The sequence below is a fragment of the Vombatus ursinus genome, unplaced genomic scaffold (assembly GCF_900497805.2).
Source record: "Vombatus ursinus unplaced genomic scaffold, bare-nosed wombat genome assembly UNPS02014779.1, whole genome shotgun sequence".
NCBI lineage: Eukaryota > Metazoa > Chordata > Mammalia > Diprotodontia > Vombatidae > Vombatus > Vombatus ursinus.
In genome coordinates, this window is record NW_020954557.1 from 61,669,075 (window position 1) to 61,683,909 (window position 14,835).

At 36.1% G+C, this 14,835-nt stretch overlaps 1 protein-coding gene across 2 annotated transcripts in view; it reads right to left on the reverse strand.

The window, feature by feature from the left end:
- The window catches only part of LOC114045887 (polypeptide N-acetylgalactosaminyltransferase 5-like), an 84,370-nt gene extending 80,094 nt beyond the window's left edge, over window positions 1-4,276 (reverse strand). For both annotated transcript variants that reach the window (XM_027866069.1, XM_027866068.1), the window contains exon 1: window positions 2,805-4,276. In XM_027866069.1, the coding sequence (XP_027721870.1) occupies window positions 2,805-4,276 (1,472 nt within the window). The remainder of the gene's footprint in view (window positions 1-2,804) is intronic.
- Window positions 4,277-14,835: the final 10,559 nt, after the last annotated feature.

Sequence of the window (14,835 nt, forward strand, 5' to 3'; positions counted from 1 at the left end):
AGAGGTGATGGACACAAGATGCAGAACAAGACATATATTTTTTGACAAGGCCAATAAAAGGATTCTTTTTTTGCTTAACTATGTATATATAATTTTTTACAAGTTTTTTTTTCTTCTCCCCCATAGAGGGGGGAGGTAAGAATAAGAGAAAATCAATGCTCATTAATTCAAATAGAATACAATGGAATACAGTTTTAAAAATGTTGTCTTAAAGACTGCTCTATTAAGACGTTCCCCCACGTTTATGTTAAAATCATACATACAAAATACCTTGACAGATGAAATAACAGAGATATCTTCATTGTATAACTATCTGATTATTAATATAAATAAGGATAAAACCTGGAGACCTACTCGCCAAAGGTATTTTTCATTAACATTGAGGTCATCTGGAATACAGTCCAAATGGAAGAGGGACTCCCTATAGATGGTGTGGTACTTCAGATACTCCTGCTTGCAAATTACATTATGCTAATTGTATCAAGCCCTGCAACCTTGCTGACCCTCTTAAATTATATTCATATTCACTTGAAAAATTTGGCTTAACTGATCACATGAGAAAACAGAATCTTATAAAGAAAAATAGCAAAATTCAAAAGAAAGAAATTGGGCTGAATTATGTTTGGAAAATCATATAACATGCTTAAAGATCCTGAGATGTCTTCTGCCACAGAAGCTCAACTTTAACATCAATATTCTTGAGTAATACTCCTCCTAAATAATATTCATAATCACTTAAAATTTTAGCATAACTAGTCATATAGGAAAAACCAAGTGGATGAAGAATATTTATTGCTTACTTTGATAGAATATGTAATTGTATTGACTGTCCACAGAGCTGGTTCACAAATATATAATCTTGGACAGATACTTGGATGAACAATGATCTGACCCCACAATTCAGTTGGAAGAAGATTGGGCTGGATTGTATCCAGGGAATTTATACAACTCTTTTAATGACTTGAAACTTTTTCCTGAAACAAAAATCTGTGTGTATGTTTTTTTTTTGTCAACACCAATGTTCTTCTGCTGAGAGTATGTGACTGTAAATCTTCAGATACCAAAATCTCTAAAGAATCAGTTTTACAGATTACTCAAAAGGTAATGATGAGTGTAAGTAGGCTGTAGCATAGTATAAACACACAACTGTACACAAGAACAAGAATAAAAGATATCATTGAAGGAATATCTGATCAGAAAAGGAGTTGGGTCAGTCATGTAGCAAGAGCAATGAATAAGGATTGGATGGAAAGCCTGTGTGGTCCACGAGGTAGCTATTCAATGTCAAGAGACCTAAGTGGAATCTCTTACCAAAAGGATTTCCTATGGAGAATTTAAAGGCAGATCTAAATAAAAAGTACACAGGGTGGAGGCATAGAAGGACTGGATGGATTAAATCGGACACTTTGATGATTCATGAAGTATCTTTGCTTTTCTGTGAGATTAAATTGTCTTTATTCTATATGTACTTGAGGACCATGTCTACTGTACCTAGGTTAATCAGCTTGTCTTTTAATTCTCTCAAAAGTTAATTTTTGATCAATGATTTGATTAATGAATCTCAATATGACCTGGGTTGTCTAGATCAGTGATTTCAAACTCAAATATATCTGTATATAAGTATCCCTGTGGACTGCATATAGACCTAGTTTTAAAATGTATTATTATCTATGTTTTATTATATCTTTATTTATTTTTAATATTTCACAATTGCATTTTAATCTGGTTCAGGCTGTACTTGAGAGAGTTACAGGCAACATGAAGCCCACAGGCTGTGTCTGTGACGCCATCATCTAGGGTCTTTATGATGAACCAGTTATGTGTATCATGAAGATGACCAGAACTGCATTTATTATTTTTTATAATGTACTATCTGCTTACCAGTTAATTTAGTTGTCTGCATAGATGGAGCTATTTATTTGACATGTACTTTTAGTGTCTCCTACACTGCCATACGTTCTATAGATGCTCACTAAATATTTTTGGACTAAGACATTTTCAAGACATTGTTTATTCTGTATAATTATAATCTTGAAATTCTCCTATTGTTCCTCCCTCTCCTTAACCCTATTCCCCCCCAAAAAATGCCATAGAAAAATTAAATTTTTAGAAAGAAAAAAATTACAAAAAGAATAAATTTTATTTAAGCAAGGATGGCTTTGTAGGTAGTCATCTAATAATGATTTGATTTCTGGGGTATAGGGCATAACAGTTATTATTGAAAAGAGAATTTATATAATGCCTGAAGGTTTACAAAGCTGTTCACTCAGAATTTGAACACAGGTCTTTTTTGACTCTACTTGCAACATTCTTTTTCCATGACCCTGTACTTCCATTCTGCCCTCCCAAATACCTTTTACCAGCCCAGTAATGCCTGAAATTCCAGAATTAGACATTTATTCCTTTGTCTTCTGCATACATCCTGGGAGCGGTAAGTTAAAAAAAAAAAGAATAGATAAAAAAAATTAAGTCTAATCATTTTTCTTATACCTTAGTATGAATTGAATTTATTAGATCTCTTTTTTGATAAGGGAAAACAATACAGTATAAGTTTATTTATCCCCTGAGGTAAAGAGAGATTAAGCAATCAGTGTAGAAAAAAAAATTAGATGTAACTGCTTCATAATTTTGCCTCAAGTCATCTTTACTGGTGTAGAAGATGGCAAACTTTGCCAATTTACAACAGATAAAGGTACTTTGGTTCTCTAAGCTACCACAGTGGTGTCCTCTCACATTTCCCAGGGGAAATATGCTTTGCATAAAATCCTGCAAGCTAGGATGAAAAGAAAGGAAATGGATCTTACCCAGTAGGCCTTGTATCATCAATGGCTCTGTCTAATGGGATCAAATCACTAAGGTAGACATTGAAGTTTCCTTCTTTCCATCTTCTTTTTACCTCTTTCTCCTTTCCAGGGGGAACTATTACAGGGTTTCCAAACTGGCCTGGCGCTTTGGGATTCCTTGGAGAAAGTGTCACATCAATGTTCAATACTGGATGCATTCCAAGGTCTTCAGGTAAATGCATTTCCCCCCCAATTTGATTCTGTATCATGGACTGGTTCTTAATAGCTAGGCTGACTCTTGTGAACTCTGAACCTCCAGTCAGGGTTTGGTTGGTTTGGTTGGTTGGAGATACCCCTATTTTCTGTGGAGCACCTAAAAGGAAAGATGTCTGACTTCTATTCTTTGGAACGTGCCTTCCTTGACTCTCCTCCAGTGTCTTAGAAAAAATTACTAGATTGTCTTTGGAATTGGGCACCTCTTTAGGTTGTGTTTTCATCTCCTCCTCTTTGGTTATGATCACAATGTGGCTTTCAAGGAAATTGAATTTCTTCCCAAGATCCACTTTAGCCCCATCATTCTTTGGCAGGCTTTCTACTCTTATTTCATTTACAGATTGGGTCTTTAAGTGATCTCTGTTGGCAACAAACTTGGACAGGGAAGGATTCCTGTCTAATTGAACCTCATTCCCATTTATTTCTTTGGCCCCAGTCTCATTTCTGTTTAATGCTATGGTTTCCCCAGATTTTGGCACTGTTGGGTCAGTGTGGAATTTCCTACCTGTTTGCCCTCCAGGTGCCTCTGGTTTGGAGTCATCTGGTTGAGGGGCAGTAGTCCTTTTGGAGCCCAATTTATTTGCCCCTTCAGATGCTGCTGACATGACTGTACTCTTCTTCAGTGGCACCCCTCGATTGGCGTGGGAAGGTACTCCATATGTTAATTTTACCAGGGAAATTTCTTTTGTTCCTAGGAATGGAGTTTTCTGGGACCTGCTGGAAGCTTTTTGTTTTTTTCTCATCAGGACCGAGGAGTTACTAACTTTAGAAGTGTCCTCCCTGCCTCTCTTCAGCGGGGAAAGGGAAGGTGGTGGGAAGCTCTTCAGGTCTACTAGTCCCCAAACAGGGACGGGGTTTCCCTTTCCAGGGATTTGTTGCGCGGTCCATTCTTGCTGCGGTTTTTCTGCGTGGTCCTCAGCCTTCAACAGCGTGTTGTCTGTCTTCCTAAAGTTTTCTCTGCCCCATTTCCCCCTTTCGGATCCTTTCATGGGACGCTTGGCTTCCCTTCTGCTGCTGTGGGGCATCTTCTCTGGATCTCTCAGAACTTTGAATTTTTCTCGGCCCCTCCGGATGAGGTCTTCCTTGAGGACCCTCGTGTTCATCTCACTGAATGAGAGACGGAGAGCTGCCATGTCAAACAGCAGCCAAATGACAGAAGCGACGAATATAAAGACCAGAGCTCTCCTGCTTCCTCGGAAAAACTTCCAGATCTTGTTCATCGTCTCAGGGTTTGCCCTGAGGCTTCTCCTCCCTGCCTGGGCTGCTTACCTGGAACTGAGCGGCGGCGGCGGCAGCAACAGTAGCAGGAGCAGCAGCAAAAAAGAAAAAGAAAAAAAAAAAAAAACTCAGCTCCCCCCCCACCCCACCCCCTCTCCCTGTAAACTCAGAAGGAACAGCAGTCTGGGTGGTGGTGGGGGGTGGGGGGAAGCTCAGCTCCTGCTGCTGCTTGTCAGTCTCTGCCTGCGTGGCATTTCACAGCAGACCATCTATGCGTCCTCAGCCTGCCCTGGTTAAACCCCTGGTAAACATTGGCATTAGGCACCAGCAGAGCTGTAAATTCCAGCCCCACGGTAGCTTCCGGTATCGCTTGTCTGGTTGAACTGGTGTCCACGTTCTGACAAGCCCAGTGGAAGGTTGGGGCTCAGCTGTTTCTTCTCCCCTCCCAGTTCTCCTTCTTCAAATTGTAACTCAACACCACTTCACATAAGGAAACCATTTCAATCCATTACCCAGAAAACTTTATGCCACTCTCACCTTCCCAACTGTGTAATCTTTCTTTTCTTTTCTTTTTTTCTTTTGTTCTCTCTCTCTCTCTCTCTCTCTCTTTCCCTTTTCCTTCCTCCCTCTCTCTCCCTTCCTTCCTTCCTTCCTTCCTTCCTTCCTTCCTTCCTTCCTTCCTTCTTTCCTTCCTTCCTTCTTTTCCCTTTCTCTCTTCCTCAAGTAAAAAGAGTGTGATCTAACTACACTTATAAACCTCCCTAGCCCTGCCCTACTCCTTAACCTTCTTTTTCTTGGGTGCAATGACTGATATAACTTAGCAATCAGTTATTGTCTGTAATGTTTCTAGTTCCTGATGTAAAAGCATGAAAAAGGAATGCATTGCTTTTTAATTGTAAAGAATAGCTAGTCATCTTTCTGAAGAATATTTCTGTGTAGGGCAGAATAATACTTTGCCTATTAGCTATTAGTTTTGTTTTGGTTTTTAGCAGACATGTATGGAGTAGCTGTTTTTTTTTTCTGAAAGAAAATTTCAGACAAACTGTGGACTACAGGATATTTTTCACTGGATGAGGCAAAACATCATATACTGTAACAATTGAACTCTTTCTTTACTCCTAAACATCAAATGTTATTTCAGTCATTAGACTTAACCCTGAGAGATTATAAGCACAGCCTACAGTAAATCTGATAACAATACTCCCCAAATCCTTATCCCCATATACACTTTGCTCCAGACACCTCAGAGCTGATTACCCTTTATTATTGTGCAGGGATGATGCAGCCTTTCTAATAGCTGAATGGCTCTCCAGAATGTATCTAGGCATCAGACATTCTGAGAAACGGAAAAAGAATTCTTGAAGGGAGTCTATCTGCTTTCTTTAAATAATGGAGGGCTAAAATGATATAGGGATGAGGGTGAAGGCATATGCACAGATTGAATTGATTCTTGCCAATTCTATCTTCTATTGAAAGATAGTGTGGTATAGTGGAAAGATTTGCTAAAATGTTAAATCTCTGGATCACAGATTCAGAGCTGAAAGAAATGTTAGAAACCATCTAATTTTTTACATAAGAGAAAATTGAGGCCTTGAGAAGTCATAGGATCAGTGATTTGGAGTTGGAAGGGAACTTAGAGATCATTTCATCCAGTCCCCTTGTTTAAAAAATGAGAAAACTGAGGTCTGGTGAAGTGACTTATCAAAGGTCATACAGATCCTGGGCTTTTGTTGTCAGAAGGCCTACACTGGATTCCCAACCCTGCCACTTATCAGCTGTTTGACAGTGGACAAGTCACTAAATCTCTCTGGGCACCAGGTTCTTCATCAGAAAATGGAGGTGATAATACACTACTTAGCCTCACTGGAGAGTTATGATGAAAGGGCTTTGTAAACTGTAAAGAGCTATATAACATGAATTACCAGTTACTATAGACAGTGGAGAGTTGGTTTCCCATACTTCAGTAGATCAACAGTCAATGAGCAAATGTTTATTGAGCCTCCTGTATCCCCAGAAAAAAAGAAGCAGGACTTATTGCCCTCAAAAAGCTTTACAACCTAGTTGGAGAGATAAAACGATAGTTAGCATTTATGGAGTGCTTTAAGATTTTCTAGGTGTATTACAAATATCTCATTTTATCCTCACATCATTTCTGGAAGGTAGATGTTTTTATTATTCTCATTTTACAGATGAGAAAACTGAAGCAGACAGAGGTTAAATGACTTCCTTGATTCACATAGCTAGTAAAGCCAGATTTGAACTCTGGTCTTTCTAACTCCGGGTCTAGTTCTCAGTGTCATTTAGCTACTCAGTTATAATCCACATAAGACAAACAAATAGCCCAAAGTTTGAAGCACTTTTTTTCCCCACAGAGTCATCCAGTGAGGTAGATACTACATTCACTTTTATCTCCATTTTGTAGATGAGGAACCTGAGGCTCTGAGGTAAAGTGACTTACCTGAGATCATTCAGCTAGAAAAATGGCCAAGCCAGGACTTAAGCATAGATCTTCCCACATTCTGTATTACACCAAGTAACTTCTCCTCTACTACCCAAGAAAAAGTGAAAGTTCTTCCTTGCCCTCTCTGACATCTGTGCCCCAAACACTTTTCATATACTAAATGCTGGTCAAAAATCTTTGCCTTGTAAGGAGTAAGAAAGCATAGTCCCCCAATCAGCTATTTGCAAACAATTTTACTGAACAACTAATGACACTCTTCTCTTAAATAGGCATTCATTAGTTGAAATCCTCCAGACTCACATTAGAGCAGCTGATTGTTAGAATCCTTATTGTATCTGACAGTTATAAAGTTTGAAATGGATTCTTACTGTTTTGTGTTCACATGCTCCTCAAACAATGATTTTTTTCCTCTCTCCTTAGGTTTCCTGTACTCTTAACAACACAACATAATTTATGCCTAGACTGGATGAGAACGTTCTATGGTTCAATAGAGTTAAAAAGTAAGAAGTTCTGGATCCGACACAATTTCATCACTAACATTACTTGAACTCAAGAAAATGTTACTGTTCTCCAATCTTGGTCTCTAGATATACCTGTTTCAATGCTTAGAATAAAAGGGGGGGAGAGGGACACAATGGAGCATAGAAATATGGAGGCAAAATAAATAGGAACCTTGGCCTTTCAAAGAAGGAATTTATATTCTGGTGGGGAGTGGGGAGGAGGCTAAAAGCTTCTAAACAGATAAGTATATACATGATCATTTGAAAAGAAGGAAGACATTAATAGATAAGAGCATTAGGAAATTTTTCCAGTAGGAGATTACAGAACAACTCAGAGCTGTTCCTTTTAAGGTTTAATGTTTCCAACCATGAGCTGATGAAAAGCCTATAGAGACTGCAGAAACGGAGGGACTTAAAGGGAGATCTGCGTTGACTGAAAATAACGAGAAGGTCTTAAGAACCAGCATGCTACTTTTCTCTTCTCTTATGACTTTCTCCTCCATCATCACTCACTTCCTCTAAAGTAGAGCATCAGCTCTTGGGGAGTACAAGGAAATTCAGACACAGCACACAGTCTCTTTGTCTCTGTCTCTCTGTTTCATTCTCTGTCTCTCTCCATTCTATCTGTTTTTCTGTCTCTATTTCTCTGCCTCTCTCTTCTCCCCCACCTCCCCCCTTTCTCTCTGAGTCTCTATTTTTCTCTCTTCTCTTCCTCCATTCTTTCTCCCTCCTCTCTCTCTCTCCCTCATATTTCCCCTTTCTCTCCTCTCCCCCTATCTATATTTCCATGTAAGTGGGAAAACTTTATAACTTTGTGTCTAAATAATAATAATAATGACTTAGATTTATATGGAACTTTAAGATTTTTAAAGACTTTTCCTCACTAACAAGTCTGTAAAATATGTAACACAAGTATTACCCTTGCTTGCCTAATGAGAAAGCTGAAAGTCAGTGGTTAAATGATTTGACAGGATCATACAGCTAGTAAGTTCCAGAACTAGGATTTGAACTTTCCTCTCTCCTGACTCCCTATCCAGCAGTCTTTTCAATACATCACACTGTCTCTTAGGAAGGTATAATAGAATTCTATTCTATTTGTGGAATGTTTTCCTGTCTGTATCTTAAGATTAAGATTTATATTACGAATTTATATTGGCAATTTTGGTAGATTTGTATACTTGTTTTGAGAAATTTCCTTTAACATACCTATGCTTTCAAGTCTTTGTTATATATTGTGGTCTCCATCAAGCAAAATCAGTTTTATTCTGATGGGTTCAGTAAGACAAATGTCTTGTTGTCTATAGCTTAAAGACCCCAAGAGTTCATAGATTGAGGATCTTCCTGGAGCATCATTAAAAATTCTGCCTGACAATGTGAGCACAGGGTTTTAAAGAGAATAATGCCCATACTTGACTTTCAGGTAGAAGTCTTTAGTGGAGTGTGCCAAGATTCTACTCTTCAGCCTCTGCTTTTTTCCCTTTTAAATATTCATTCATTCATTTATTTTTAACATTCATTTAAAATTTTTTAAGTTCCAAATTCCCTCCCTCCCTTCTGCACCTCCCCTCCCCATTGAGAAGATAAGCAATGTATCAATTATACATGCAAAGTCACGCAAAACATATTTCCTATTAGCCATGTTGTACCCCTCCCCCAAAAAAACAAGAAAAAGAAAGTGAAAAAGGTATGTTTCAATCTGTACTCAGAGTTCATCAATTCTCTGCCTGGAAGTGGATAAAATTTTAATTTATGGGTCCTTTGGAATTGTCTTGGATCAATGTGTTGATTTGCTAAGTCTTTCACAGTTGATCATCATTACAATTTTGCTGTTACTGCGTACATTGTTCTTCTAGTTCTGCTTGCCTCACTTTGTATCTGTCCATGTAATTCTTTCCAGATTTTTCTGAAACCATTCTGCTTGTCTTTCATATAGCACAATAGTTTTCCATCACAATCACATGCCACAACTTGTTCAGCCATTCTCCAATTAATGGGAATCACCTCAGTTTCTAAATCTTTGCCACCATAAAAAGAGCTGCTATTAATATTTTTGTACATATGGGTACTTTTTCTTTTTCTTTGATCTCTTTGGGATACAGATGCAGTAATGGTATTTCTGGATCAAAGGATACATGTAGTTTTATAATTCTTTGAGCGTAGTTCCCAATTGTTCTCTAATGGTTGGAGTAGATCAGAACTCCACCAAGAAAGCATTTAACATACCTGTTTTTCACATCTCATCCAGCAATTGTTCTTTTCCTTTTCTCTCATGTTAGCCAATCTGATAGGTGTGAGGTGATATCTCAGAGTTGTTTTAATTTGCATTTCTCTATTTAATAGTGATTTAGAGAATTTTAATATGTGACTATTGATACCTTTGATTTCTTCTTCTAAAAAACTGCCTGTTTGTAGCCTTTGATCATTTATCAATTAGGGAATGGCTCCTATTTTTTTTTATAAATTTGGCTCAATTCCCTATATATTTGAGAAATCAAGCCTTTATCAGAGAAACTTGATGTAAAATTTTCCCCAGTTTCCTACTTTCCTTCTAATTTTGTCTGCATTAGTTTTATTTGTAAAAAAAACTTCTAATTTCATGTAATTGAAATTACCATATTATTTCCATGATCCTCTCTACCTCTTGTTTGGTCTATCTCTTCCTTTATCCATAGATCTGACAGGTAAATTTTTTCATACTCCCCTAATTTTCTTATGATATCACCTTTTATGTTTAAATCATGTATCCATTTTGAACTTATTTTGGTATATGGTGTGAAATGTTTGCCTATGTCTAGTTTCTGCCAAATTTATTTCCAGTTTTTCTAGCAATTTTTATCAAATGATGAGTTCTTGCCCCCAAAGCTTGGATCCTTGTATTTATCAAACATTAATTACTATAGTCATTTATTACTGTGCATTGTCACTGATCCACCACTCTGTTTCTTAACCAGTACCAGATTGTTTTGATGATGATCACTTTGTAATATACTTTGAAATTTTGTACTGCTAGGCTACTTTCCTTCCCTTTTAAAAAATATTTACTTGCTATTCTTGATCTTTTGTTCTTCTGAGTGAATGTCGTTATTATTTTTATTTTTTCTAGCTCTATAAAATAATTCTTTGGTGATTTGATTAGTTGGTACCGAAGAAATAAATTAACTTAAGTATAATTGTCATTTTTATTATATGGTTTAGAATTACCCATAAACAATTAATATTTCTCCATTTGTTTAGATCTGACTTTATTTGTGTAAAAAAGTGATTTGTAATTGTGTTCATATAGTACCTTTTGTGGTGGCAGGGGTGGCAGCAGGTGCCTCCCAAGTATTTTATGTTGTCTGCAGTTATTTTAAATTGAATTTCTCTTTCTATCTCTTATTGCTGGGTTTTGTTGGTAACACACAGAAATGTTGATGATTTCTGTGCATTTATTTTGTACCCTGTGACTCTGATGTTGTTAATTATTTTGACTAGTTTTTTGGTTGATTCTCTAGGATTCTTTAAGTGTACCATAATATCATCTGCAAAGAGTGATTGTTTTGCTTTTTTGTTGCCTGTTCCTATTCCTTTAATTTCTTTTTCTTTTCTTATTGCTATAGTTAGCATTTCTAACACAATATTGAATAATAGAGATGATAATGAACATCCTTGCTGCATCCCTGATCTTATTTAAAAGGCTTATCCTCATTATAGTTAATGTTTGCACTTGGTTTTAAATAGATACTACTTATCTTTTTTAATAAGTCCCCATTGATTCCTATGGTTTCTAGTGTTTTTAATAGGAATGGTATTATATTTTTTAGAAAGCTTTCCCCACATCTATTGATATAATTATCTGATATTTGTTGATTTTGTTATTGATCTGATGCTTACAGTTTTCCTGATATTGAACCAGTCCGGCATTACTTGTATAAATCCCACCTCATTATAGCGTACAATCTTAGTGATATATTGCTGAAATCTTCTTGCTAGTATTTTATTTAAAATTTTCACATTAATATTCATCTAGAAAATTGACCTATGGTTTTCTTTCTCTGATTTTGCTTTTCCTGGTTTGGGTATCAAAACCACATTTGTGTCATAAAAGGAATTTGATAGGACTCCTTTACTTATTTTTTAAAATAATTTATATAGTATTTGGAATGAATTGTTCTTTAAATGTTTAGTAAGATTGACTTGTAAATCCATCTGGTGCTGGGGATTTTTCCTTAGGGAGTTCATTTATGGCTCATTCAAATTCTTTTTCTAAGGTAAAGTTATTTAAATATTCTATTTCCTCTCCTGTTAGCTTAAGCAATATATATTTGTAAATATTTATCCATTTCATTTAGATTGTAAATTTTACTGGCATATAATTGGGCAAATGGCTCCTAAAATTGCTTCAATTTCATTTTCATTGGTGGTGCAATCACTCTTTTTATTTTTGATACTGATAATTTGGTTTTCTTCTTTCTTTTTTAAAAACAAATTATTCAGAGGTTTAATCTACTTTATTATTTTTTTCATAAAATGAGCTCCTAGTTTTATTAGTTCAATTTTTTAAACTTTCAATTTTATTAATTTTTCTTTTGAGTTACAAGATTTCTATTTTGGTGTTTAATTGGAGATTTAAAATTTGTTCTTTTTTTCTAGTTTTTTTTTTTTCTTTGCATACCCAATTCACTAATTTGCTCTTTCTCTCTTTTATGGATGTACTCATTTAGAAATATAAATTTTACTTAAGTACTGCTTTGTACTATTTATACAAATTTTGATGTATGGCCTCATTGTAATTATATTAAATGTAAGTATTGGTTGTTTCTATGTTTTGTTCTTTGACACACTCATTCATTAGGATTACATTATTTGCCTAAAATTAATTTTTAATCCATGCCTCTGAGACTCTTTAATGAATACAATTTTATTCATATATAATCATACATAATATGATCCAAAAAAGTGTATTTAATATTTCTACTTTTTTGACATTTGATTGTGAGATTTTTATGACTTAATACATGGTCAATTTTTGTGAAGGTGCTATGCACAGCTGAGAAAAAGGTACGCTCCTTTCTATTACCATTCAATTTTCTCCTGAGGTCTATCATATCTAACTTTTTAAAATTTAAATTCATCTTTTTTACTTCTTTCTTATTTAGTTTATGGTTAAATTTATCTGGCTCTCAGAGTGAAAAATTGAGGTCCCTCACTGGTATAGTTTTATTGACTATTTCCTTCTGTAACTCATTTTATTTCTCCTTTAAGAAATTGAATATTATGCCATTTGGTGCACATGTATTTAATATTCATATTAATTCATTGTCTATGATACTTTTCAACAAAATGTAGTTTCTCTGATTATCTTTTAAAATTAGGTCTATTTTTGCTTTTGTTTTTTCAGTCCTCCACCCTCACCTTATTCTTATTCCCTTCCCCTCTTACTTCTCTTTTGGGTAAGATAGATTTTTATAACCAACTGAGTGTTCATGAAAGTGAGGTTCAAGCATCACCCATTTCACAGTCCCCATTTCCTCCTTGATTGTAAATGTTCTTTCTTGCATGCCTGTTTCATGTGAGATATTTTCTCCCATCCTTCTTCTTCCTGCTTCCACTGTCTTACCAGTGCATCCCTCTTTTTTACCTATCCATTTTTTTACATCATCCCAACAAAATCGACTCATACCCATATCCTCTGTTTTTGTAAACTCTTAACTGCTCTAACAATGATAAAATTCTCAGGAGTTATAGGTATCATCTTACCATCTAGGAACAGAAACCATTTGATCTTATCAAGTCCCTTGTGATTTTTCTCTCATGTTTACCTTTTTATGCTTCAATTCCGTCTTGTATTTGAAAGTCAAATTTTCTATTCAACTCTAGAATTTTCATCAGGAATGATTGAAAATTCTCTATTTAATTAAATACCCATTTTTATCCCTGCAGGATTATACTCAATTTTGCTGGATAGATTATTCTCAATTGTAATCCCAGCTCCTTTGCCTTCTCAAATACATTCCAAGCCCTCTGCTCCTTTAATATGGTAGCTGCTAAATCTTGTGTGATCATGACTGTGGTTGGATCGTATTTCAATAGTCTTTTTTTTTTTTTTTGGCTGCTTTTAGTAGTCTCTTTTTGACTTGGGAGCTCTGGAATTTGACTATAATATTCCTAGAAGTTTTTGTTTTGGGATTTCTTTCAGGAGGTAATTGGTGGATTCTTTCAATTTCTATTTTGCCCTCTGATTCTATGGTACTGGGAGCTGTTTTTGTTTATGATTTCTTGAAATATGACATTTAGGCTCTTTTTTGATCATGCCTTTCAGGTAGTCCAATAATTCTTAATCTCTTTGAACTGTTTTCTAGCTCATTTTTTGATGAATTATTTCACATTTCTTCTATTTTTTCCTTCTTTTGACTGATTATTTCTTGATGTCTCATGAAGTCGTTAGATTTCACTTGCATAATTCGAATTTTTAAGGAATTATTTTCTTCAGTGAGTTTTTGTAGCTCTTTTATCATTTGGCCAATTCTAATTTTTAACGGGTTATTTCTTTACTTTTTGTGCCTCTTTCACCAAGCTGTTAATTGTCTTTTTTAATGCACATGCACTGTTTTTTTGGAGGCAATCAAGGTTAAATTACTTGCCCAGGGTCACACAGCTAGTAAGTGTCTGAGGCTGGATTTGAACTCATGTCCTCCTAATTCTAAGACCATTACCTTGTTCACTGCACCACTTGGCTGCCCTGCTAATTGTCTTTTCATGATTTTCTTGCATTACTCTCATTTCTTTTCCTAATTTTTCCTGTGCCATTTTTATTTTATTCTAAAAATAACTTTTAGCCCTTATAGGAATTCTTAGACTTGTGGAACTTCCCAATTTGTATTTTTTCTTTGAAGCTTTGCTCATTGCTGTTTTGACACCATTCTTGATCTTCCTGTCATTATAGTAGGGGTTTTTTTTAAAAATCAGGATCTTTTTTTCTTGCTCTTTGCTCATTTTTCTAGTCCATTTCTTTACTTTGAACTTTATCTTAAATTTGGACTCTGCTCACCTAAGGGGGGTGATAGTGGTGTGACACTCCTCAAAAGCTTCAAATTTTTTTGAACTGCTGTTTTCAAGTAGCTCTGGGGGTTTGGAAGTTTTTAGTGCTTCTAAAGTGGTGTGATCCAGGGAGAGATGTTTTTACTGCTCTCTTTATGCTCTGGTTCTTACTCAGGAAGGGTCTCTGATGCTTTGCAGCCACAAGCGCTATTGCTCCTCACGGCCCCTGTTCCTTTGTGACCAAAAGCTCTTCTTTCCACTCTGGAACCGTGACTCATAAATAGGTATGGGCGAGGGAGTTGTCCAGCAGCACCACGTCCTATACCCGGTGCTAGCACCGGGGTCCCCTGTAATCTCTTCCTGACTGAGTATCCAATCTTCTTACGATCTCCGAGCTCAGTGCTCTTGGAGCTGCCGCTGACGTTGTTGCTCCCACCCCCAAAGCCCATACCGCCTACGTGTGCTCTGGGCCAGTCTCCACCCCAGTGTCACAGACTTCTCTTTCCAAACTCCTAAATTCTCTTGGATGGGAAAATGTTGCATCCTGATGTTTTGTTGACTCCACCCCTCCATAATTAGA